Below are 26,774 nucleotides of genomic sequence, written 5' to 3' on the forward strand. Positions count from 1 at the left end.
AAAATAACATAGGCGTATAGAGCTGTGGTTGTGTTGCCTTGCTAATCCTCCATTTACAGAAAGAAGAGGTGGTGTGGCTTACTTACGTCGAATAGTCTCTCTATGTACACCTCTTCATTGACCTTCTCCCTTAGCATGTCCTGGGAATGACGAACAAATGTCACATAACCGTCAGCAACATCCATTCCTGGCTTCTGCAAAAGGAAGGAAAGAAGGAAGAGAGAGGGAAAATAAACAGATCAGAACAGCTGCATTGCATTCAGTGAGTACATTAAAAAATAACTGTCTTTTACATACAGTTCATTTAATATAAAGGATATAACAAAATGTCTAAATTAGGGGTGGGACATTAACGCATTAATTACGATTAATTAGTTACAAAAAAAATGTATGCGTTAAATAAAAAAAAAAAAATGTACGCATTTAATCGCAGTTTGCATTCCAAACAACGCAGAACTTTTGTCAGTGCACGATTTCCTGCTACAACGATTACACTGATGCACATGTCAGAGCTCGGCTAACGGCTACCAAAATGGAGGAATCTGACGAAAGCACGTTGCTAGGACTGATGGAAGGCAAATTTTATTTAAAAAAATAAATAAATAAATAAATTAAAAAAAACCTGATGGAAACCTTGATAATAATGATAGGATTTTTATTTTTTTTATTTTTTTTTTTTTACATTTAAACTCAATACTGTTCTGAAAAAGTACTTAAAGTACTTAAATTGCACTTTAACTTTAAGTCTGTTAAGCTTTGGCCAGGGATATTTTCTTTCTTTTTCTACTGTTTTGAATTGAAATGCAATTAAATGCATTTTTCCAGACATTAAAAGAGCTTGAGTTTACAATATGCATGTCTGTGTCTATTATGTGATTCAGTCGTCCACTAAAATCCATTTAAATTGAAAAATGTTGCTTTTTGGTGCAAATATTGTTATGAGATTAAAATGTGATTAATCGAGATTAATTAATTACAAAGCCTCTAATTAATTAGATTAACGTTTTTAATCGAGTCCCACCTCTAATCTAAATAGAACAGAAAGAACAAAATGCCGGTCATTTCCTTAAAAAATGTGCTATGGACAAAAAGGATTTAATTAGATGAGATCACAGACTCAGTGATATGCATTTGTGGTTATGGGCTAATTTGTGTGTAGTAAAGTGTGTGTTGTGAACAGTGCCTAGCAACCTCAGCATGTGACTGGTCGTCAACTGCTGGCACTGCAAGCCGCTGAGGCTTTTTTCTAACTGAAGGATGGGGAGTACACCCACTAGAAAAAGTAGAAGATTGATCTTGAATGACTTCAGCCTCTCCAGTTGCTCCACCATCAGAATGGCATTCTTTAATTTTTGTGAAATATCTCCACAGCTATTGGAGCTCATCCTTAGCAATTGTTTGACTTGTCTAATGATGGTACACACAATCATGCTCCCATTTGTTCTTTTGTCAAATGAGTACTAAAATCAGTTGCCCTTGCGGTCTGGGCATGTATAAAGTGATCAAGGCCACTTCACTTTGGTTTGCTGTGCAGCTTCTTAGAGCCTGCAATTCTCATATTTTAATTTGCAATCACAATGTCCTCAGGGAATGTCTAACTTAGCTGTCTTTGGACATATCACATTGTCAAGATAACACACTCTGTTAAGCTTTTGCTCTCAGTTTCTCCGGGACTCTAAAAGACATTTAATGAACTCATTGAAAACTACTTCTGGACTTTGTTGACACATATGTATAACGATTGCAATGAGTAAATGAGTGCATTTTTTTCAAACAGTGGAACTCTAATTTTGTACATTAAAGACACAATTAGCGTACCAGGCCTGAAACTGTAACCCCTGCCAGTGTACACAGTGGCTCCTCACATTCACTGACAAGGCATTAATTTAAATTTTGGCATGTTGCTGCGGCCGAAGTGTTGGCAGCTAATACAGATCTGATGCGCACACAGACACATGCACATACCACCACCCCCAACCTGACAGTGGAATGGGAATCTGTTGTGCAACATGGACTCACAAATATATGCTGCACTGAAAGTGAGACACAAGGCACGACTGACTGACTGTCAGTTTCTGGCCACATGCATGTGAATGGACATTTGGGAGAAGAAAAACTGGGACATTCATTGGGCAGTTATGACACAAATACCATCTGGATTATCATTCTATATGTGAAAGCATGTTTAAATATTTGTACACGCACAAGAAAAACACAAACACACACACACACATCACATTATCTTATCTTACATTTTCCATTTTACAGGTGCAAATTCCTATTATTATTATTGGAATTCCATATCAGAGGAATATTGCTCAGATTTAAGTAATTTGCATGAGCAAATTAAGTTACATGAAAAATCACAATAAAACACAAAATAAACAATTTAAAACTATGTCATTATTAAGTTTATCCAACAGAGAACATCGACTGCTGCCCTGTACAGTGAGCTCCAGTCAATATAAAATGCATTCAGTGAAATGTGTGAGAAATCATTATCTGATGGAACTATTGGTATTAACCCTAAATAATCACTATTTATATCTGATGTGTATATCGAGATACGGTGCATAAATCAAGTTGATTTTTGGGGGGAATATATCACGCCATGTAAGGATGGTGGGCGATTTAAGAGGTTTATCATGACACTTTGAATACCATCATCTAATGCCAAAATATATTAATTAAGTTGGCAAAAAAAACTTCATAACAATATGAATTGTATTCACATATTTCTTGTTGTAGTTATTATCATATGACATTCCAGCACAATATTAGCGGTGCTTATGTTGTGTTGACTCGTAACATACACACAAACACAGACAGACATAAAGATATACTTACAGGTACATCCACATACTTTGAGGCAGCTTTCACCTTGACGTAAAGAAAGAAGAAAGAAATGGATCAACAAACACTTTTTCAGAAGCCCACCGTTATGAGATTGCCCAAGCTATAGTTTAGTTCCTACTGAACTGGCAACTGTGACTCATGTGGTCACTTTAACTGCAAAAAGAGCCCTTAAATACACTAGCCTGGGTTTTACTTTACTGTGGGAATTCACCTGAGGTATTCAGCTATTCTACAATTAGCATGAAAGGTGTACGAAAACATTTAGAGCACAAATGTCAGTCTTCACTAAATTAAAATTAAAAGCATTTCCCATCTTGTTTAATGAATGAATGAACATTCATTCAGTGTCCAGTGGGTTACACGGTTGGCTTCTTTCAAAGGTGATGACTCCAGGTCACCTGATGCACAAAAGTGAATCTGGTTAGTATTCTACTAGGAGCAATAATAGGCAAAATGAGGATTGATTCATTCATTCATTCATCTAATGTAACCACTTGTCATGAGGCGGGGTCCATCTCAGGGCTAACACAGAGAGACACTCACACCTATGGCCAATTTAGAATCACCAATGAACCTAACCAGCATGTCTTTGGACGGTGGGAGGAAGCTGGAGAACCTGGAGAGAACCCACGCAGACACAGGGAGAACATGCAAACTCCACACAGAAAGGAACCAGTCAGCCCATGGATTAGAACCCGGAACCTTCTAAAATGAGGATTGTTATGGAAATTTGTATATTTACTACTTACAGTGAAAGACAGGAAGGAAGAGAAGAGTGTTCCTTCATCATATCTGGAAAGTTTTGCTAGCACGCTCTCTAGAATGACCACAAACTGAGAAAGAGGAGAAAGGAAGAAAACAGTATTATGAGCGGCAGTTACGTACTACTGAAACGTCAATGGCTCCTTCACACACAGAAAATTGTTCTGCATCTTTCTCTGTATAAAATTTGTAAGGTGGTTGCGATTACTTACAGTCTTTTTCTGGTGGTTATCAATTTAGTTGTAGCTATATTCTGTTTTTTCATTGTAGGAGTCTCTCTTTGTGGTGTTTTGAGAAGAAGTAGTCATTAGGAATAACTTTTTGGTCATTTTAAATGTCCATATTGTTAACATCGTATTGATTTATCCTAACTTTTTGTTTACTTTCTTGTCACATCTTGTCTCTGTGGTAATTTTGAATCTCTTAATTTTTGTTTTGTGTATTTCTCTGTAGTCATTTTAACTTTCGCTCTTCATAGTCGACCATTCCTACAACAAATGTTAACATTCACTTTCAATGAACTTTGAGCCTGTGTCCAATGTGCCCAGGATCTATGCATTAAATAAATGTATGATACATTCTTTTGTACCTTAGCTACCAGCAGAGTTATCATCTCCTTCACCGTCTCCTCAATAAGATTGTCAATTTGGGAGTGGTACTGTCTCTGCAAAGGAAGAGAAAACACGTTATGCTTCCATTTATACCTAAACACACATGCAAGCCCATCATGATGTGACAGTAGCCATTAGAGTGAAACACTTCATACTTCACATACTACTGAAAGAGTGTTTCGCCAGAGAAGAGCTATCCACCATACACAACTGTATAAACTGTATAAGCACAAATGAAATGTAGCATGCCTAGCTACATTCATCGACTATAGTGTAGGATCACCTGTAACTATGATTATTTTTATTTTTTAGAATTAACTCTAAATGTCTACATAGAGAAAATGTTCTTTTTACCAAAGTCCATGGGTGAGTAAACGATAGAAATAAGGTCCAGGTTGTAAAAAACGGTAGTTCCCTTTTAAGACTGTGACCTCATGCTGGTTTGTAAACAGAAAAAAGAGGGGTGGCAAGGAGGTAGCAGAATGCTGATCATTAAAAATAACAGTGTAGTACTCCTTTAACCTGGGTTTAATTAATATGTGACGCCTGCAAGCCTATACAAAAACCATAACTATGAACTAAAAATTTACATTTTCTATTCCTACTGAACATCATCGGAACTTCTTCTTCAGTGTTGCCTTCTTCTTTTTAACCTACAGAAACGTCTGATTTTATAAGAATCAAATAACGACCGTTTTCTCTTTTAGTCCTGTTTTCTTTTTTCATATATAAAGGACGAAAGGTAAAATTAAAGGTTGAAAAATGAAATAGAAAAACAAATAAACTCTTATTAATTTTTTTTTATTTTAGAATATAAAACCAAACTTGAAATACTACATAATACATGGACCCACAGGGCAACAAAGAGTAGTAGAACTGAACTTAGATTATACAACTTGACCATTGGTTTCCAAATAATAATAATAATAATAATAGTAATTATATTTAGCGGTACTCAATGTCTGGTTCTTATTGTCAAAATAAAAGCTTGAATTGTTCTTAAAATGACTAGTATATTTTTAAATCCTCCTTTCAAATGTGTTGAAAATTCTACATATGCTGCATATGACATTTATGTTTCAGTTTCTTGCTTTTCAAAGATTAAGAGGGGAACCTCGCTGTATACAAGATAACCAACCTCCACAATGGAGGACAGGTGATCTCCCGTTCAAAGTTTTTGTTGTTATTGTTTTGTGGTTTTTTGGACAAATTATTGACTCCAGCAGGACTCCATCAGGTAGTGTCACCTTAGGTTGGGTGCATTTCTGAGTGGGTGTTTCATTCAAATAGCTCCCAGTTCAGAAGACTGAAGACTGTTAGATGAACCAGATTATTGTTAAATCATTAGGGGTCAGTACTTCTCTCCACCTGTGTACTGAGAAATGCCCACATATTTCTGACCTAGTGCATGAGAGTTTGTAAAGGTTTATAAGATTGTATTCTGCTTCCGTCTACTGTGCAAGAACACTTGCTTGACATACGCAAGCAACCACATTACACCACAATAAAACCTAATAATATAGCTAAATCATCTGCATTCTGGCTTAGTCCTAAACAGTCTAGTACACGTCTATCTATTGTACATTAAATAAGTAAATGAAAAGATTAAATAAGCTCAGTTTGAGAACAGTGACACACATCTTACAAAGAAAAACACAGTTCAATCTAAATGGAGATCGAGACTGAAAAATCACTGCACTAATTCCTTTTTTTTTTTAAATAATTTATAATTAATAAAATTACTTTTTATTTCCTTCACTTCTGTAGGTTGTAAATTGTAAATTATTGAATTGTAAAACAATTTTCCAGACCCCTGAGGTTGTCTTCCTCTAAAGCAGAGCCCAGTCAAGCACTTTGGAACAACTAGTCTTGCAAAGATCTGCTGTCATGGTAACTCAGAGACAGAATCACATCAAGGAATCCTTTTGTTTAGCATTGTGGCACCAACAGAACAGTGAAGGACTTGGCAATAATTAATTCATCGTCAGAATTGGTATCAGTCTTGAGATTCTGCGAAATATGAGATCTCTCACTTCTACCCCATGTATATTCAATACCATCTACACATATGCTAATGAAATCCAAACAATTCAAGTGGAGGGAGACAGACAGGCAAAACTGATGACTAATTATACATTTGGGAACAAGGAGGGGTGAGAATTCAATTGAATTTGTAGCCACACTTACCCATTCTCTAACAAACTTTCACAAGACACAGAAGAAGAAAAAGAAGAAACACTGAGGCAACATGACACATGTAAAATGATATGTTAGACACAAAGAGACAAAGAACGCTGCAATCCAACAGACAGACAAAATAAAAGTAAAATAAAGATGTTCACACGTTTAAGTGTTAATGCCACTCGAAACAAAAACACAAACAATTCATTTCCATTTAACTCAAGTGGCCATGATGTCTATGGGGAGTCAGTTATTTGTACCAAAACAGGGTTTCCACTCTGAAAGAAAGTGAGTTTCCAGGAAATATTCAGTGTCTCCTACCTCCTGCCCCAGGTCCATGGCACACAGCTTGGCTGACTGGGCCTTGGCATCCACCATGACATTGAACATAGTGCAGATGGACTGTGGCACGCGGAAGTCTGTGGCCCGGCTGCTCTTCTGAAGTTTGGACTCAAATGCTGCACGTGTCCTTTAGAGAAAGGAAGGAATGACCAGGATTTAGACACATTTACAAATGTGTGCTTTAATCCCAAACCAACAAAAGACAATAGTAACTAAATATATATATATATATTTTTACACTTTTTTTTTCTAAATTCCCCCTGAAGGGAGGACAGTGATTTAAAGTAACCACTGCTATACGTTATATTACAATAAAGGCAAGTAGACCTGAAACAAGTTATTTTGATAATCGTTTATGTTGTTTAAGCTTCTGAGATGTTCCCTTGTAACTCTTTTAATAATTACAAATAATTACTATACAAAGCTACTGGTTGATAAAGAGAAACATTTGGAGATGGAGATGTCACCATTTGTTTCAGTAACTAAGGAATCTACCAGTTCCTATACCACTGGTTGCATCCGTCCATTATTTGTTTCTCTTTGAAGGGATCTTGTGGTTCCGTTCCTTTCAAAGAGCCGTTTAAAAGACTGGGTCATTTTGACATTTATACATTTATTTTTAAGAGGCCAGCCTAGGGGTAACTTATTTTATCCTCAAAATAAGCACTATGATAGGGTAAGATATGAATCAGAATTATTCAAACTTAGACATCCCAGCAATGCATATTGTCTTGGTGGGACAATGGTGGGAATGGCTAACAACTGCAGCTCGGTTCCCGTCGTTTGTTTTAAAGAGCCTGGTCAATAGATTTGGTTTGTTCGTAAACGTCACAGCTCTAGTTACCACTAGCATATTTGGTATACAAATTACTATTAACAACCACAAATATTCTTACCGTTTTACACATGATTCAATCATGTCACTAGACATCAATTTCAGTCGGGTCTCCAGGTGTTTGCCAAATTCCTCCTCTGGCCAGTGGAGATCTCTGATGAAGGTCTGCAGAGCATCCAGCTTCCAGAAAAGATCCTCTGACGTTCCTGAGCCATTACTGCAAAACCACAGGTCAGAATTTAGCATCTGGACCACAAGATATGGGATATGGAATGTACTACCTCAACACATCTAATGCATATCATTATGCATATATATTATGCCTGGCCAAAAAAAAAAAAATGTCACCACCTGGATTTCACTAAGCAAATAGGTATGAGCCTAATTACTGCATGGGTGATTATCTTTCAGCTGACAACAAGTTATTTAACCCCAACTGATGCAATGAGTAGCTTCTCATTTCTTCAACAACCATGTCTAAAGACACATCCTGTGGTCGTGGAGAAGATGTTAGTCTGTTTGAGAAGGGTCAAATCATTGGCATGCATCAAGCAGAGAAAACATCTAAGGAGATTGTAGAAACTACTAAAACTGGGTTAAGAACTGTCCAAGGCATTATTAAAAACTGGAAGGATAGTGGAGAACCATCATCTTCAGGGAAGAAATGCGGTCGGAAAAAATCCTGATTGATCGTGATCTGTGATCACTTAAACGTTTGGTGAAATTAAATGGAAGAAAAACAACAGTAGAACTCAGGGCTATGTTTAATAGTGAAAGTAAGAGCATTTCCACATGTACAATGTGAAGGGAACTCAAGGGATTGGGACTGAACAGCTGTGTAGCCTTAAGAAAACCACTAATCAGTGAGGCTAACTGGAAAAAAAAGGCTTCAATTAGCTAGGGAGCATAAAGATTGGACTCTGGAGCAATGGAAGAAGGTCATGTGGTCTGATGAGTCCAGATTTACCCTGTTCCAGAGTGATGGGGGCATCAGGGTAAGAAGAGAGGCAGATGAAGTGATGCACCCATCATGTCTAGTGTCTACTGTACAAGCCTGTGGGGACAGTGCTATGATCTGGGGTTGCTGCAGTTGGTCAGGTCTAGGTTCAGCAACATTATGTGTCCAAAGAATGAGGTCAGCTGACTACCTGAATATACTGAATGACCAGGTCATTCCATCAATGGATCATATTCCAAGATGACAATGCCAGGATTCATGGGGCTCAGATTGTGAAAGAGTGGTTCAGGGAGCATGAGACATCATTTTCACACATGGATTGGCCACCACAGAGTCCAGACCTTAAATTTTTTTTTGTGAATTTTGAAAACAGTTCACTTATGCAGTTTAGGGAGTCCTCTGCTTATTTTATTGACTATTTACCGCTTTAAAACTAAGCTTTTCCTGAAGGAGTGGGGACTCGGTTTGTTAATGCCAGCTGGGAAAACAGGTTCCATGTTGGATAAAGAGGACTGCTGGGAGGAAATCTCACATATACAAAGCTTGTTCTGCTGCTGGGAAACTTTTGGTCCTGGCATTCGTGTGGATGTTACTTGTTACTTGACATGTACTACCCATCTAGACCAGACCAGACACCCCCACTTCACAGCAATGACACTCCTTGATGGCAGCAGCCATCCCCAGCAAGATGCAGCCTGACACAGACACACACACAAAAACACTTTAGGAACAACTAAAAAAAAAAAAACATGAAGAACAGCACAAGGTGTTGACCTGGCCTCCAAATTCACTAGATCCCAAACTGATCAAGTATCTGTGGGATGATCCACAGAGGCCCCTGCTCTCAAAGACCCCCCCCACTAACAACATCCTGTTTCATGACAACACAGGACACCCTCAGAAGGCCCATGTCCATTCTCTGAAGAGTCACAACTGTTTTGGAGGCACTAGAGAGACATACACAATATTAGGCAGGTGGTCATAATGTTATGCCTGATTGGTGTATTTTCCACGATATTTAAAAAAGAAAGTGAGAATTACGGACATGAGCAACACACATGACTAGGTATCAATATGAAAGGTAAACTCATCCAAACAATTCTTTTTGCCCACTTGTGTTTGCTTGCTCCAATCTACATTTTGTTTGTTTAAAAAATGTCTGTTCTTAATTTACTTTTTATACATTTCAATATTAGTATCAATGGCCCTCAGCTGCCTTTGTAATGGCAGTTGACTGTCATGTTAACATATACACGTCAATGCCTCCTCTTGCTTGTAGTGTGGCAACCATTTTTCCACACAGTGCATCAAGGAAACTATCATCTCTACTGGCACCTTCTTTTTTATTTTGTAAAGTGAAGCCTAAAAAGCTGATTTTTCTTCCACAGTACCATCAGTGCTGGTATTTCTCAATATGTATCCACAAAATCCCACAAGAGGGAACAGAGATTCTGTAGTGAGAGTGTCACACTCTGCAGGATACAACAGAATATGAAGGCACTTTTACACCTTTGATCTCTGTGCAGACAACATATCGCTTAGGTTTTCAAAGTGCTATAGATGATGTGTCAAGTGTATATTATGATATGCAGAGTGCTTTTAATGACAGCGCTCACAAGACAGTTTCACAAAAAATCCTCAGTGAATTCAGAGGCTGCTACAGCTGTTCAAATATATTGGATATACTGAATAACATCAGTCAGTTATGCTTCTACGCCTTTTCTTTTAAAGCAGTGTTACTTTTAATCAGATCCTTTAATCGGCTGCTTTATAAAAGACTAGCCATTTCAATTCAACATATACAGGACATTTTACCTCACTGTCCAACGGAGCTATTGACAAGTATTCTTTGATTTATTAATTACATACAAGTACTGAATATATAAATGCACCATATATTTATGGTCAATGCCGCATAGTTAGCTGCCATCCGGCTGAGTGGAGAAAGGCAAGGCATTGTTAGATTTAGTACTTGGGGTGCTTTGAGTTTGATATAGGGAAGAAAAATAATGCTAATGAAAAAAAATATATGATATATATATATATATTAAACACAAAACTAACTGTAGTTTATAAACTCCTACAACTCCCAACTGCATTTTAACTCCTATCTATTGTGTGTAGTGACATGTAGACGAAATACACTGGGAAAATACTATGGTGTTGATCAATACTACTGTCCCATTTTATTGAATTTCACAATCCAGTACTTAATCTGTATCTTTCATATCACTCCTGCAAACTACTTAGGATTGTCTGAGTATTGATAAACAATTCACAATTCAAAGAATCATTTGAAATTGGATGATTCTTCTTTTACTGGGCTACTAATGTGAGAAATGAGTGAGAGATTAGCGTTAAATGTTTTCGCAGTATGTAACACTGTACACTACTTCCTTGTTCCTCTATTTCCCAAGGAGGCTAAGGTTGTTTAATATCTGCCAGAAGATAGATGCTGAACATGTTCTACCTCTACCAGACTATCGTTGCCAGTGCCCTCGTCTACACTGCGGCGTGCTGGGGAGGCAACACTAACAAGAAGGGCACCTCGCGGCTAGTCAAACTGATACAGAAGGTGGGCTCTGTGGTAGGGGCAGAGTTGGAGTCTCTGACATCAGTGGCGGATGCAAGATTTTGCCTGGAACAAACTCCGGTCCATCATGAATTAATAAAAAAAGTATTTTGTATTTAGTTTGTATACTGCTTTTATACACTGTTGTGTTCTATCTATCTATCTATCTATCTTTCTATCTTTCTGTCTATATATCTACACAAAAATGTTTGTTATTACTGAGGAAAAAGTGAGGAACGATTCAGTAGACTTCTGACCAATAGATCCTGAATAACTTTAAACAGGACTGTATAGACAATAGTGACAAAAACACACTGGGAGATATCCCATGAAGAATAAGGTAAGGTAAGGTTTTAATTAAGTCTGATACTGCTGACGCTTCATTCATCTTTGGGGTTCAGGTTTGAAATTGTCAGTAGTGCTGTAAATTCATAATATGATTTAATTTGCTCTCAAGATTTACTTTGAGTTATCCACTGTCAACATTAATATAAAGTATAGACAGAGGTAAGTAAAAAGTTCTAGCATGGTCTTGGGACACAGACGTGGTAGGACACTGGTGTGTCAGTGAGAACAGTTGAGACACAAAAACAAACAAACTAGGAACTAGTATAGCTTGAAAAAAAGGGACATCCGTGCACCCACCTCCTTATTGATTAATCATCTGCAGCACATCCTAAATAAATATGTAGAAGGTAGGTAAATGAAGATGCCCTTACTTAACAGGTTCCCAGGATTCCCTTTCAAAGCCTCTGTGAATGGACTGAGCAATGGATGACTCCATCAGATCCACATATCGCACTACTAGGGGCGCGTACAGGTCCTGCAGGTGTTTGTGGAACTTCCCGTTGCACAGGTTGTCTGAAAGAAGCAATGGGAGGGGAGAAATAAGATGTGGAAGTGACAAAGAACACTAACAGAAAATAACTTGGTTGGTTCTTCAGCACGAGATGAATCATTTCTTCATTTGCAGCCTTATGAACTCATGTTGAACGTCCTCCTATGCAAAATGTGTTGCAGTCACATTTTTCATTCGTCTTTCTCAGGTGTGTTTCACAGAACAGAAAGACCTTGGTTTCAAGCACTACAGGTGTTTACAAAGGCAGTGCAACAGGCCTCATTTCACTGTTGCTTTACGCATGTAATTGTGACCTGAAAGCTCTTTTTATTGTGTTGGAACAAAAAATAAAACTGTACGACAGAGAGAATGAATGGACTAGCCCTGCTGTAGGTGGCAATAATGAATGATGACCGAAAAGGTTGTTGTTTGAGTTCTTCATTAACAGGTATGTCACAGAATTTCAGCTTGTCAGTCTTTCTAACCAAAAGGTCGGCGTCTAGGGGAGTTTCTAAATCCAATCCGTCACACACATTTACCCCAGTCTCTGCCGGCTCCCAACTGTAAAAAGGCAACACTGACAAAGACCACAGGAGTTAAAATGGAGGCCAGTGTGTGCTAATGTGATGCCTCACGGCTCCATGCAGTGTGTCTGCTTTCTCTCTCCCTCTCTCTCTTTGTTTTTCTCTCCCCCTCTGAGCATGTGTGTGTTTGTGTATGTTGGCATTGGAGTCAAGGTCGATGATACACAGTAGGTGCAATGTTTGTTGTGTTCCCTGATTGCCACTCTCCCAATTAGCCACTTGAGCGGCTGCTGTCCACTTGGATGTGTTGTGTCCAGGAGTGTGTTTGCAGGGCTTGCCATGGCCCAGCTACCACTGCTTTAGACCTCATTAACTCCTCGAATTGCAGCCCGACTTTGGCGTCTGTCTAGTGCTATGGTTATTTACTGCTACATAAAAGCACAGCTGTGGGGCAACAGAGAAGATGACCTTCTATGGAAAGGATGTCCCTGTGATGATACACTTTACCAAAGTGTTTTTATTACACTGTGTGGACAGTGGGGGGCTCTGCTGGGTCCGAAGACGGTTTGTTTTTCTGTGTATATGGCAAGACATTCTGCAACAAAGTGCTAGCACTGTTGGTTAATGCTTTGTGTTAGGATTGTCATTCACAAAATGAACTGTGGCACATTAGCATGATGATCTCCAGTAGTAGTTGCAGAAGTACAGGGAGTTGACTACTTTTTAGCTGCTTAAATCTAATGCATATACATTTTTCCACTTTAGGTGGTTTTAAAAAAAGCTACAATTAAAGACTACTACTATACGACACGACATATTGGTGAGACATTATGAAATAAATAAAGACAATAAATGGTTTTAATAGAAATCATTCATATTGCTGACAATAAGAAAACTGGAGATTGTCTTTTTTTCTTAAAGTTTTTGCAGACGTGACAGAGGAAGTTTAGTAACAAGAAGAATATATTTAATATATATTTCCAGTAAGTCTCAGTGCAATGCAGTTTTTGTTTCCACAACACAAACTCATTTTACCACTCTACGAGGAGAGGAATCTTTGCCCTTTATGCATGAAAGGTTCCAGCTGACTGAGCGACGCAGGGAATTACACATTATCTGTTTAAGTCATCATATTATTGCCGGTGCTTCACAGTTTCCTTTTCATGCTGTGTAGCTACGTTCATTGGTATGCATTTCAATTGCTATTTTAACACAACTGAAACCACAACATGTAGCAAATATAAAGGAGGCCAATTTGATGATACTAAGGCACGACCATAACAAGCTATTTGCAGTCATTTCTGTTCAGCTGAATAAGTGGACCATACTCTGGCTTCTCCTTGACTCCCGGCTGACAAACTGAAAAAGAAACCGTTCCCTGGGGACAATTAACACCCTGCAGATTGCGTCTGCATTGTGAACAGTGAAGTATATCCTTTACAGAACCATGGACAGCTCCACAGTGTTCCTGCAGGCAAGTACATGCAGTTCATTAGAGAGATGACTGGCCTGCAGCAACCAGCTTCAAGACCTGACCATTATCCTCAGTCACAGGCACAGAGAGAGAGAGAGAGAGAGAAATAGAGAGAGAGAGAGAGAGAGATTCATTATATGAACTGCTCAGCAACAAAAGTACATCTCATGTACTGAGAGATGTTTCATGGTCGGTAAAAGCTCTTGAAGCTGCTGTAAAAGCTTAAGATGTGAAGCTGCGTGAGCATTGTGAGGCTGACTGCATGCACTTTACCACATCTTGAAGCTGCATGCAGTCAGCCTCACAAGGCTCATGCAGCTTCACATCTTGGAGCTGCATGAGCCTTGAATGAAGATATGGCTGACAGGGACAATAAAGAATCTGAGTTGCAGAGAGCGAGCAGTGAATAGCGTTGGTCAGTACACCTTGTTTGAAATACCCAACTCAGTGAGTTGAGCTGATTGCTCACAGTGACTCCTGGGCACTAGGGATTAGAGCAATCACTTTACCAGACACACTGAGCTACTTAGCCGTGGCCTACTGGTTAGCGCTTTGGGCTTGTGACCGGAGGGTTGCCGGTTCGAACCCCCGACCAGGTAGAAAGCGGCTGAAGTGCCCTTGAGCAAGGCACCTAACCCCTCACTGCTCCCCGAGCGCCGCTGTAGCATGGTAGCTCACTGCTCCGGGTTAGTGTGTGCTTCACCTCACTGTGTGCTTTGTGTGTGTTCACTAATTCACTAATTCACGGTTGCAGAGACCAAATTCCTTGTATACACAAGTATACTTGGCCGACAGACACTTAATCTTAATCTTAATCTTCAGTACCAATGCTGACAGCTGAATATAATTTATTAGTTCCTCACTCACAGTCCATCCTCAGGAAGTCGTTGAGCAGCTGGAAGAGAGGAAAACTGTCCCAACTATCAGGTGGCTGGACTTCAAGAGCTGCGTCCATGTCAGCTGAGTAGAGACACAGGAAGGTCTCGGCATGTTCCACCATTAGGTCTGACCACCACGCAAAGGCCTTCAGATGGAGAGGAGGAAGGGCATAGAGGGAAAGCCACAGGATCCATAGAGTGGAAGCAAATCAAGAAGTTGAGAGTACAAGAGATAAGACAAGTTAGATAAAACAAAATATCTTTAAGAATTCACAGTTAACAGTTCGACTCTCATTTACCATAAGAAGATGTAATGTAGCTCTACTGATCTATTTCAAAGGCCCTTGGCTCTGTCTCACTTTTCACCACATGAAATCAAGTTTTTGCCTCATTTCATTGCGTGATCTCTGGGGAAGGATTCTTCACAACTCGAAGCAGAAACAACAGCGCTTAGGCACGGAAAATCACACGCTTTTCTGTTGGCCCACAGAGGAAGCAGCAGCAGCTCCTTGACAGGCATGGCAGGGAGCTACTTAAACACTCACCCGCAGCTCCTTCAGTGAGTCAATCAGTAGAAAGGAGGTAGCGAGCTGTGCTACGCTCTCTCCCATCCAATAGACACAGTGGAGTGACTGTTAGGGACCAGGCCACTCTCATGCACATCAAAAACACTTGTTTTTCTCCATGCACCCCCACTTATGCCAGGCCTCTTAATAGGGACCCCTGAGGATCCACTGTGTTTGCTCATTCACATCAAGCTGTCAACACTGTAATGTGAATGTACCCACTAGCTTAAGTTGTGGTGGTGGTTGGGGATTCATGCACTTGCCATGGGAGTTTCTAAGCAGTGGGTTTGGTGTGGGATAGTTAGGGTCCAGCCAGTCAGTGCCACTCATGTAATCATTCTTACGTTTGAGACTTGAGTGATATGTAATATATATTGAAGTCATAGGAATAACACAAAAAATTAATACACTTCATTAAAAAAAAATACTGGTTTACTGTACCAGATATTTCTATTAAAATGTCTAGAATCGACTTTTCCTATTCCTATTATTAAACCAAACAAAGATGGCAACTGGAAATGATAGCTGCACCTAATAGCACCCCTTTCAGCTACAACCATTGTACTTAAATTATGTACCTAAACATATGTGCATAATTTCCACATAGAAATATTATAAATTAAGTCAATCATGCCATTTAGGGCAACAAAATCTTAATTGTAAACCAACAAAGAGACGACATCTTACTGGCTGAACTATGACTACGACTCGGATAATTCACAAAATAAAACATGGACAACATACTCATTATGTAGCCTTGCCCTCAATCTTGTCACATCATTCAAAGCTAACACGAGTCAAGATTTAAGAATCTCGTTTCTTTGAAATTTACTGAATTTATGAGGGGAGTCACCTTATCTAGCGAGACTCAGCTGCTTAAGGTTTATATCCGAACTACGAGAGTCTGAAGAACTTTTAGTGATTATGAATAGGCCACTGGTATCTGCAGGCCATCTTTGTTTAGGCAGCATTATTTTTCCATCACCATTTTCTAGGAGATGCCCCATACGAAAGGCCCTTGAATTCACCTCTACTAGGAGGGATATTTTAGTGACATGGCAAGAGTCTTTGTCTTAGGCTGTGTCATCAAATGTTTTGTTAAACAACCTGCTGAAGTTTTAATCCTCATTCTGGCAAACTGTGAGTGTGTATTAGTGATCAAAGTCTTCCAGTTGAACTGGTGATTACATGAGAGGCATAAAATGGGACTATTAATTATGAGAATAAACCATCATTACAATCACATCAAAATTAATAAATGCTAATTGGATTTCATTCTAATAATTTTCACACTGTGAATTTAGCAAAACAACACAAGTGTTTGCAATATTTGGTTTTGAGTCTCTTAATTGCTGGGTTGGACACATGAAACAGGTTGGCATGTTCAGGGATGGTTCAGGGTAGACTGATAAAAACAAGATACAGAGTTGTAACAAAGTAGTATCAATACACACAACTCTGCACTTTGTTTCTCAGAGCAGAGGGTAATGGGTTAAGTTAAGGGTAATGACAAACCATAAAGACTGTGTACGTGCTTGTTTTGGATCCTCGTAAGCAGAGACATTACTGTGGCTAGCTTAGGAGCTAACAAGCACTGTGATAAGCACTTGTTTAGCAAAAAAGCTGCAAGGAGGTCTAGGTCACTGTTTAGATGGGAAACATTAATGATCTTCCACAACAACATCCGTGTCATTAAATGCATGCACAGATCTTACAGTAGGGTAGGGGATGGGGCATATGGCACTAAGATAATCACATACCTCTTTCCCCTGTCCAAACAATTCCCCGTGAACCAAATAAATAATTGAAATACAAAGCAAAGCGGTAGTAAGTCAATTTTGTTTTGTTTCAACAACAAGTATTGTCAAAAGCACAGAATTCATAGCAAAACGGCAGAAAAGTGGAAGATTAAAGAATCTCAATACACCTGAAAAAAGAATCAATAATCCTACATCTGTTCAGCTCAACATTTGCAAAATAAAGTTTAGTGATAGTTCTCCAGAACTGATGCACACTTGCCACATTAGCCTTTGCACTTAGCGTCAACTTTCAGACCCCTTGTTAAGAAGGTTTGTAATTAATGTGGACTCATATCCGCAGCCTCTTTATTTTCATTGGATGGCTTGTACCCTGGTGTGTCAGGAGCCAATCAGCTCCTTTGATTGGTTAATATGTATTGACTTTGACGTTTGTTGGCTAGTTCATTCCAGAGAGCCCACGTTTGCTGTACAGGAGTTTGTGTGCATCAGTAAGTACCATTTATATTCATATTTCATTGTAGCTATTGGAGAAGTACTTGTTTCATGTTTAGTGTTGAACTGTGTAACCTAACTTCATTTAGTTGTGCATATACTGCTTATTTACATTGTATCGTAACCTTATTTGCAGTCTTAAAAAAAATTTATTTAAATGATTAACTGCGGCAGTTAAATTTACTTCTTGGTACAGAGACATGGTTTATGCATTTAATAATCTATTGGTTTATTTTACATTATAGCAGTAAAATATACATTAGGAACGCTATATTGCCAAAAGTATCCACTCACCCATCCAAACAATTGATTTCAGGTGTTCCAATCACTTCCATGGCCACAGGTGTATAAAATCAAGCACCTAGGCATGCAGACTGCTTCTACAAACATTAGTGAAAGAATGGGTCGCTCTCAGGAGCTCAGTGGATTCCAGCGTGGTACTGTGCAACAAGTGCAGTCATGAAATTTAATCCACAGTCAACTGTCAGTGGGATTATAACAAAGTAGAAGGGATTGGGAAAGACAGTAATTTAGCCACGAGGTAGCAGGCCACATAAAATGACGTGGGGTCAGCAGATGCTGAGGTTCATAGTGTGCAGAGGTCGCCAACTTTCTGCAGAGTCAATCGCTACAGACCTCCAAACTTCATCTGGCCTTCAGATTAGCTCAAGAACAGAGTAGAGAGCTTCATGGAATGGGTTTCCATGGCCGAGCGGCTGCATCCAAGCCATACGTCACCAAGTGCAATGCAAAGCGTTGGATGAAGTGGTGTAAAGCACGCCACCACTGGACTCTAGAGCAGTGGAGACGTGTTCTCTGGAGGGATGAATCACACTTCTCCATCTGACAATCTGATGGATGAATCTGGGTTTGGTGGTTGCCAGGAGAACGGTGTGGGGTTATTTTTCAGGAGCTGGGCTTGGCCCCTTAGTTCCAGTGAAAGGAACTCTGAATGTTTCAGCATATCAAGAGATTTTGAACAATTCCATGCTCCCAACTTTGTGGGAACAGTTTGGGGATGGCACCTTCCTGTTCCAACATGACTGCGCACCAGTGCACAAAGCAAGGTCCATAAAGACATGGATGAGCGAGTTTGGTGTGGAAGATCTTGACTGGTCTACACAGAGTCCTGTACTTTTGGCAATATAGTGTAGATTCTCAAGCAATTTGTTCTGGCTAATGTGAGCGGTTGAATGGTCTGTCTCAGCCCTGTGATAGACTGGGGACTGGCGACCTATCCATGGTGTACCCTGCCTCTCGCCCAGTGACACTACCTGTACTTGTTTATGATTATTTACACTGGTAATTAGTTTGTGTTGTTTGCATTATTTGTTACAGAAACCACACCACATCACTTAGGGCCTGTCCAGACCTTGCATTAAGATCCGATCTCGGCTATCCGATCTCAGTAACTGAACCCTGGAACTTTGCATAAGCACTGCAATCTCCAGTAATAAAGGTAGATAAAGACATCAGTAAATAAGATGTCTTTATTGAGAACATATCACATGTCTCCTTATACATTAACATGACCGCATCAATAATTAACACAGAATAACACTCCTGTACTCATATTAAATACTTTCATTTTTAACGGTGCTCTTTCCTTTACAGCTGATCATTTAATAATAGAATACCAAAGGAATGCGGACACATGGGCACACATGCAACCCACACCACCTCCAAATGTGGTTAGAGTTCGGATCTCTCAAATGCGATCTCAAAGCATCCTGGGGGTGTTCACAGATTAATCCCACAGACATGAATCAGTTCTTGACCTGTTTATTATTTGTTTTAAGCACCTTTATGATGCAACGACAACATTTCCAATTGGACATTTCCATCATACTATTTAACATTTTCAGCATTTTATGATTATGCTTAGACACTGGCAGCACTTGGTTAAGGGATATGCGGTAGTTTACATTAACAGTGTTAGTTTAAACGGCTACAGTGTGTGTGAGCGAGTGCAGGTGCTTGCGCTTGGACAGATGCACACTGACCTCTGCATGGTGCTCCTCATTCTGCTGAAGAACTTCGATCACCAGCTCAGCCAGGCGAATGGTGTCCTCCAGTTTTTTGGCAGGAGTGACTAACCGCCCTACATTCTCTGCAGCACAAAAGTTAAAGCTTAGTGTGGGTAGCCTCTGGGCATGATCATCAGCTATTCTTTGTTAAACAAAGAGTTTTGATACTATATGCATGCAACCTAGTGTATAAGAGCAACCCTGCTATGAAATATAAGTACAGGATTTAGATCTTACAATGCCACCAACATGCATATTAACCTGCCAACTCCCAAACACTTGAGCTAAAGGATTAAGTCACTCACAAATTTTGGACATAGCTGTTGCATCAAAAGAGATCCTTAGTCCAGTCTATAGCCTCATCCTGAATCACTGGGACAATCTCATAGTCATATTAAAACACAAGCATGAAATATCATCTTGTTATAATTAGGGCTGGATATCAGTACCTTAATACTTTGAGACTAAAGACTATATAATGTTTGCAGCACAGAAGAGTGTCAATTAAGTGGCTGCTTTAAACTATATTTGGTGCTTATTTTGTTCTGTATTTTCTAAAGGCAAAGTTTATAACACATTGTAGGTTTAACTCAGCCCTAGTTATAATGTAATTCCAGGTTTAACTACATATTGTTAAGGCATTCTCATATCAACACTATTACCCTGAATACTGAAAGCACTGTTGGATGGCTGGAAGTAGTGATGAGCTGTGGTATGCGGCTAATGAGTCACATCTCTGTCACTGCAACAGAACAGTGATGAGGTTGTCCAGAGAAAACATGGACATGTTGAGGAATGTAAACGGCATGTACACTGAACATTCATCATGCAGTAACGCGGTCATGTTGCACTTATGTCCACAGTCTCTGATTGTTTTGAGGACTGAATATGAGGATTGTCAAATAATTCAGTATCAGTACATACACTGATTAGCCAAATCATTGTGACCACTCACTTATGATTTAGTTAATAATGTTGGTTTTCTCCTGACAATGGGGCATGTCAAGGTTTGGGATATAATAAGTGAACAGTTGGTTTCTAGTAGTCAGCATCTTGGATATGGAAGATATGATTTAGTGACTGAATATCTTTCAAAAGGCATGGGTTGTGGGGTACTCCCAGTGAGCAACGTTACCTTCAACAGGGGTCCAAGGAAGGACAGACAAAGAACCCGCAACAGGGTGTTGGGGGACGTGCTACACCACAACAACTTACACGACTCAAAGGTCGTGCTGTATCTTGCCTGATACCACAGAACACTTACACAGGTCTTGAGCTCATGCCTCAAGGCTAGGAGCTGTTTTGTAAGCATGCAGTGAACCAACATCATATCAATCAGGAATGGTCATTATGTGTTGGCTCATCAGCGTAGACTCCTCTTAATCAAACCTTTAGAATGCCGAAATAACAAGCGTCATACCATGGCCAGAAAATAGACTAGTTTCCAACTGGCTGACAGATGCCTAGTCTCATCTAAGTTGTAATGTAGAGTAGGTTTATTTTTCCTAATGAGGAATGATGAAGAAGCTGTGGTATAAGCCAAGGTGTGTGTATATACTGGGCACACACATACACGCACATACACACACACACACACACACACGCATAGGCCCTGTCAGAGCCTATGACTATGTTCAGTCCACCTAATAGCAGAATTGTTGTGACTCATTGATGCTGTGCACAGCACAGCAGGATGACGAGTGATTGTCTACTGGAACTTACGTCAGGCTAACACGGCTGAAAGCTTCCACAGAATGAGACTTCTGTACTTGTTCAAAAGAGGAGGTTGTTAGCATCTAGTAATGTCTGTAGATCTCTTGATCTCTGTCAGTTTGAAAAAGTGTTGAAAAAAAAAAAGAAAAACAGTAGTTTCTTGTTCTGTTTTCTAAGGCTGTATGACTCTACCTATCAAGTTATACCCAGACCCATATAATTTATGGAAAGGAAAACTTTGAAGGAACTTAAAGTGGCTTTGCAAAATATTATAATGTCACAGTGAACTATTATTATTATTGTTATTATTATAATTATTATTATTATTTACTATATATTGTTAAAAAGTAGCCATGAGCCTTAAACCTTTGCAAATCACAGCAAATCAGCAAACACTAATGACTGTAAAGGAAAACAAGAGCAAGAAAAGAATGCAGATAGATAAATTGTTGCTTTTGGTGGGAGCGAAGGCCCTTGAAGAGAAGTTAGTTTCAGCCATAGTGAATGCCTACCAATATCCCCATTCAACAAGATAAAAAGACTGGGCAAGCAAGAGTAAACAGGTTTAGAGACCTGGATAACGACCTGGAATCTGTGCACTTTTCTGATCTATGTAATGTGTCGGGAAGGCTGTGACAGGTTAGGCAGTACAACATCACCTGGATCCTTCAGCTTTTGCTGAGATTTCTCCACTAAGTGAAAGTTGCATTAAAAAAAAAAAAAATCAGGTAGCAAGGATGGAAAAAAGGTATAGAGAGGTAGGGAAGTGTCAGGTAGAAGGTGAGAGGGAAAAGATTAACATTCAATACAAGCAATACAGAGACAATACAGTGGAAGACAGGAATCAGAAATAAAGACAAATCTTTTCAACATATGTCAGCAGCCCTTGAGCCAAAGGTTTACATTTTGAAAGAAAAGGAAGACCCAAAAAAATCCAGTACGGTGAAAATCTGGAGAAACAAGCTTTTTTTAAAAAACAAATGTAATATATATATACAGTCTCTATCTGCATTTAATGGTGGTTTCATTCATTCAGACAGACATGTCTATGAGAAGTGAAGAACGCATCCTTTAAGTGCTGGATGTGAGTCTCATTTTAATGTACCGTGATCTTAAACACTTAAAAGGATTTACACACAAGCAAAGTAAAAATGCATTCAAGTCAAAGACAGACAAAGAACAAGTGGTTTAGGCAGGACAGAAAACGAGTTTAAAGAATGAGTAGAAAGCACTTCTAGCGACAAACTGTGCTTGGAACATATCATTGAACAGTAACAAGTAGACATTACAGACTAAAACACCAAACAACCAAACCAGAGGACGCCAACAACGACAAACATCGGTGGTCGCTTGTGGTGGTTGGGGTGCACATTAGTTGTAAGAGAAAAATAAAGGGGTGGATTGGTGAGGTGAGGCTGGGGAATGAGGGAGGTACTCACGAATAGTTAAATCCATCACTTGAGACGCCAAACAGAAGACAGGATGCTCATACATCTCTCTCTTTTTCCCTAGAGAGAAAGAGGGAGGATACCGTGGCATACGAAACGCCAGGGTCAGAGAGGATGAGCACAGAGGTCACTAGGGTTTGACCGATATGAAAGGTTGTGCTGCTGTTAAATATGTTACACCTTCAGCAATTTCATGCAAGAACAGCAGAACTATGTATATTTACCGTATATGATCTGGGAACAGAAACGACTTATCACAAAACTTTAAGAAATTTGTACCTCTTGAAATACAATGTCCCATGTGGCTCAGTCTTATAGGGTCAAAATGAACAAAACCACTTTTTTTGTTTGTTTTGTTTTTTGTCTGACAAAATCTGGGGAAAGGTTGTATTATTCTGTCAAAGAAGTAATCAGCTATTTGTGCAACTGGTTACCTCTATGATGGAATAATTCACATTTTCATCATTACCTCTGAGAATGCAAGAAATAGTGAAAGTGAAGCCCAGGTTAACTTAGTAGTACAAACCCTAAAATGTTGAGTTTACCAAGAGGGAAACATGCAATCCTTCATGTTTGAGGTGCAGACGCTCTTTAAATTAACTTAATGAGTCACAAATCTGTCAATTGTCTAATTGTTTCATGAACTCAAACTCAGGTTTCTTTGGGTCAGGACTGAGCAGTGCACACAAGTACAGAAGCTTACAGTGGTGCAGCCCGCTATGGCTTGGACTCTGCATAGATTCATTACTAGAGCATAAACCAAGCACTAGACAGAGGGCGGATACAGCAAATAAGCATATTGTCCTAATGTCAGTGGTTAAGAATCACAGATAGAATGGATTATGTGAAAGTTATCATATTAGGTTGGGTATTAATTGTTTCAGAGGTCTGCAGGATGTGTCTGATGCCTACTAAAGAAAACCTGGGCCATGCAACATAAAAACTGTCACAAGGGACAGTCCCATCATGTTTATTGGCTTCTTTTCAAAAAGCGGCCAACAGACAAGGAAATGAGAGGAGTGAGTATGGAAGTCAGCAGAAAGCAGGAAAGAGGAAGGAGGGAGCATCACTTCAGCTAAAGACAAGCCAGAGACAGAGGTAGTGTAGGACTCTGCTGAAGTAGAAGCTGAGGCACGGTGGATGAAGTCAGCATAAAGATTAAATTGAATGCATTTTTACTTACGGTACATTTGCTACCACAAATTTAAATAGGTTTAAGGTACAGCAATATAATCAAAGCATTTCTTAACCACTCAACAACTATCATGTCATTAAATATACTATGAAAGACAAGTAGACTGATTTTTCTGCATCTGTGAAGAATTTCATAATAGGAATGCAGTACAATACCAAACAGTACATTAGTACTGCAAAGGTGCTTCATTCTAAGGACCCCAACTGGCCAAAGATTAAATATCTTCTGTTTTTGTCTAGAATCATTCAGACATCATACCATTTCCATGCAGTTAAACAACTTCACTGCATACAAACAAAATGAAAATCCCACATCGACCTGAATAATGATATACAGTAGGTCAGACGGCTTAATTTCAAATGTCTATTGCAACGGTTACAACAAGGTTTACACAGCCTGGCTAGAAGAACAACAGTGTTTGACGTTGTATGTCCAAATTTGCTATAGTGAAAGTGAAAGATCACTGGTGAAGCAGTAACTTACCTTCCAGTTTGGCGTACTCTGACAAACGCTGGTAGTTGACCAGAGCTGCCTGCTCCAGACACTTACGGATCACACCTTTGACTTCCTCTTGTGGGACTGGGGTGACAATATCTTTCATCAGAACCTTTCAGGAAAAACCCAACAAAATGAAAGGTTGTCTTTGTTTGTTTCCAGTGGTTACAAAACCTTATCTAAAATAACCCATTCACACTTGGATTAGCATGAAATGATGACACATTTAGATCAGATCTTAGCTGATGACTTAGTCAGCCAGTCAGTAGGTGTTCGGGCTCGTATTGATAGATCTAGTTGGTGCACTCTATTCAATTATGTACATTGGGGTGATAAGTTGCCTCCGTCTCCTCCTGACGCAAGCAAGCAAGCCTGACAGAACTATAGGTAGTAGAAATAACATTCAACAAATATTTAAAGATAAACCAAGTGGCCATGTGTTTACCATTACCATAACCTACCCTTTCAAGCAGGGACAGAGTGGCTTTCAGTGCTCCTTCTGGCCGTCCAAATGGGAAGCAGTACCTGTAGAAGAAATTTTTATTATTATTTGAACCCTCTGCAGTCCAAATCAGCAGGATCACAGAGCCCTGATTACAGCAACCTGTTGGTTCATCTTGTTCCTACCGGAAGTGTGTGATCTGGTTTTCCAGAAGCACCCGGAGCCTCTCCTTGATTTCCTCAAAGCGTTCCTTCTCCTCCACTGTCACAGTGCCAATACCATCCGGCCTGAAATACAGAGGCATGTCAGGTTTGACGGAGTCATGAAATATTTTGAAGTCTCTCCAGGCAGCGTTTTAGTACCAACTGATATAACAGAGAGTTCAATGATGCTGGGAATTATTCTCAGATATTAGAATCAGGTGATTGAGGAACCTCTATATCGGTCTCCGAATATCCTCAGATTCAAAACACCCAGATCTATACACTTATCTCAAGTTCATCAGATCAGTGTGAAAATGCATAAATCAGGGCAAATAACATAGCATGTGCTCACATCAGGGAGCATGAAAACAACATCTGATTAGCTATGACACCATAGAAAACAAGTAGTGATTAGCAGTAAAGAAAATAGAGACAAGTGTTGTGACAAGGTCCCAACAACAAACATGACTAATACCTTACCATGTATATGATTAGTATGCAAAAGAAACACAGTTCTCTGACAGAACAGTTTCAGAAAGGTTACAGAAGGTTTCTGACCATGGTCATTCATGACATGTAGGTTGGATGACCTAGTCGGTTTCAGCCATACTGAACCCTGAGCACAGACACCCTGCAAAGAACCTCATTTTGTCCACCTGTACACATGATTTCATCTGGGATTCTGGTCCAAAGCTGATGTCCATGGGTGAGGGCTATAGTTAGATTTGCAGCTATATGTTAAGGGGTTGGAGCATAGCTTTGAAGACTTTGCAAGTAGCCAGTGTTACAGTGGCGGTACCTCTCACACAACTCTTCAGAGCCACTTTCAAACTCAGTTTTATGCTAGCCTTTTAAACCTAAACATATTTCTGGACCCCAAACAGGTGAACTGCCGTACACAGATTCACTTTTTTTCTGTAGGAATTGTCACTACATTTTCACAACAAGTTCGAGTTTATGTTGACGATAAGTGAATTGTAACTGGAAGATTTTCTGTTACTAAATTACAGTTAAAGTAAGGCCCCAGGTAAGTCTAATGATGAAAACAAATCATTGTTCTTAACCAGGAATGGTAAATATGGCAGGGGCCAGGGTGCAAATACAGTGTGTTTTTATTTTTTAAGGGAGATTAAAAGGGAAATAAATTAAATGAATATAGGCCTCGTGTTTAGTCAGCTGAAGTAAATTAAATCAAGCTTATCTCTGTTCAAATGAAAGAGAGTGAGTCCTGATACTTCATAATGTGTGATTCATCACATAGCTAGCAGATTCAGTTAAATTGGGCTATTTAGTTGGAGAATGCAGGAGTTTGCAAAACATTTACTTTATTTTTTTTCACTATTTAAGTTGGATAAACACAAGCCTTAACTTAAATGAATGTACCTGTTCGCCTCACTCATTCCTACCATAAATCGAGTTTAATACACGTATGGTACAAACTAAGAACAAAGCAAACTAAAAAACAAACAAACAAAAAAGACACGTTGGTCTGTACTCTGCAATGCATCTGCACACACTATTCATTTGGATAATGACCTTTCAAAATGTCATATAAAATCATTTATATTAGCGATGCTTAGTTCATATTTATTAGCATGAAGT

At 39.3% G+C, this 26,774-nt stretch overlaps 1 protein-coding gene across 4 annotated transcripts in view; it reads right to left on the reverse strand.

Moving 5' to 3' along the window:
* Positions 1 to 26,774, reverse strand: part of LOC311487606 (calcium-dependent secretion activator 1) — a gene marked incomplete at its 5' end in the record, with an annotated part of 135,463 nt that overhangs the window by 30,000 nt on the left and 78,689 nt on the right. The window contains 13 exons of one of the 4 annotated variants that reach the window (XM_084543952.1): positions 87 to 194; positions 2,848 to 2,880; positions 3,606 to 3,689; positions 4,208 to 4,282; positions 6,732 to 6,879; positions 7,649 to 7,804; positions 11,837 to 11,978; positions 14,821 to 14,977; positions 19,653 to 19,759; positions 22,829 to 22,897; positions 24,516 to 24,639; positions 24,989 to 25,052; positions 25,155 to 25,256. In XM_084543952.1, coding sequence (XP_084400078.1) covers positions 87 to 194; positions 2,848 to 2,880; positions 3,606 to 3,689; positions 4,208 to 4,282; positions 6,732 to 6,879; positions 7,649 to 7,804; positions 11,837 to 11,978; positions 14,821 to 14,977; positions 19,653 to 19,759; positions 22,829 to 22,897; positions 24,516 to 24,639; positions 24,989 to 25,052; positions 25,155 to 25,256 — 1,369 coding nt within the window. Of the gene's footprint in view, positions 1 to 86; positions 195 to 2,847; positions 2,881 to 3,605; positions 3,690 to 4,207; positions 4,283 to 6,731; positions 6,880 to 7,648; positions 7,805 to 11,836; positions 11,979 to 14,820; positions 14,978 to 19,646; positions 19,760 to 22,828; positions 22,898 to 24,515; positions 24,640 to 24,988; positions 25,053 to 25,154; positions 25,257 to 26,774 lie in introns of all 4 variants that reach the window. The other 3 variants (XM_084543951.1, XM_084543954.1, XM_084543953.1) reach the window with 3 other exon arrangements.

This window comes from Chelon labrosus (genome assembly GCF_963514085.1).
Source record: "Chelon labrosus genome assembly, chromosome: 4".
Classification (NCBI taxonomy): domain Eukaryota; kingdom Metazoa; phylum Chordata; class Actinopteri; order Mugiliformes; family Mugilidae; genus Chelon; species Chelon labrosus.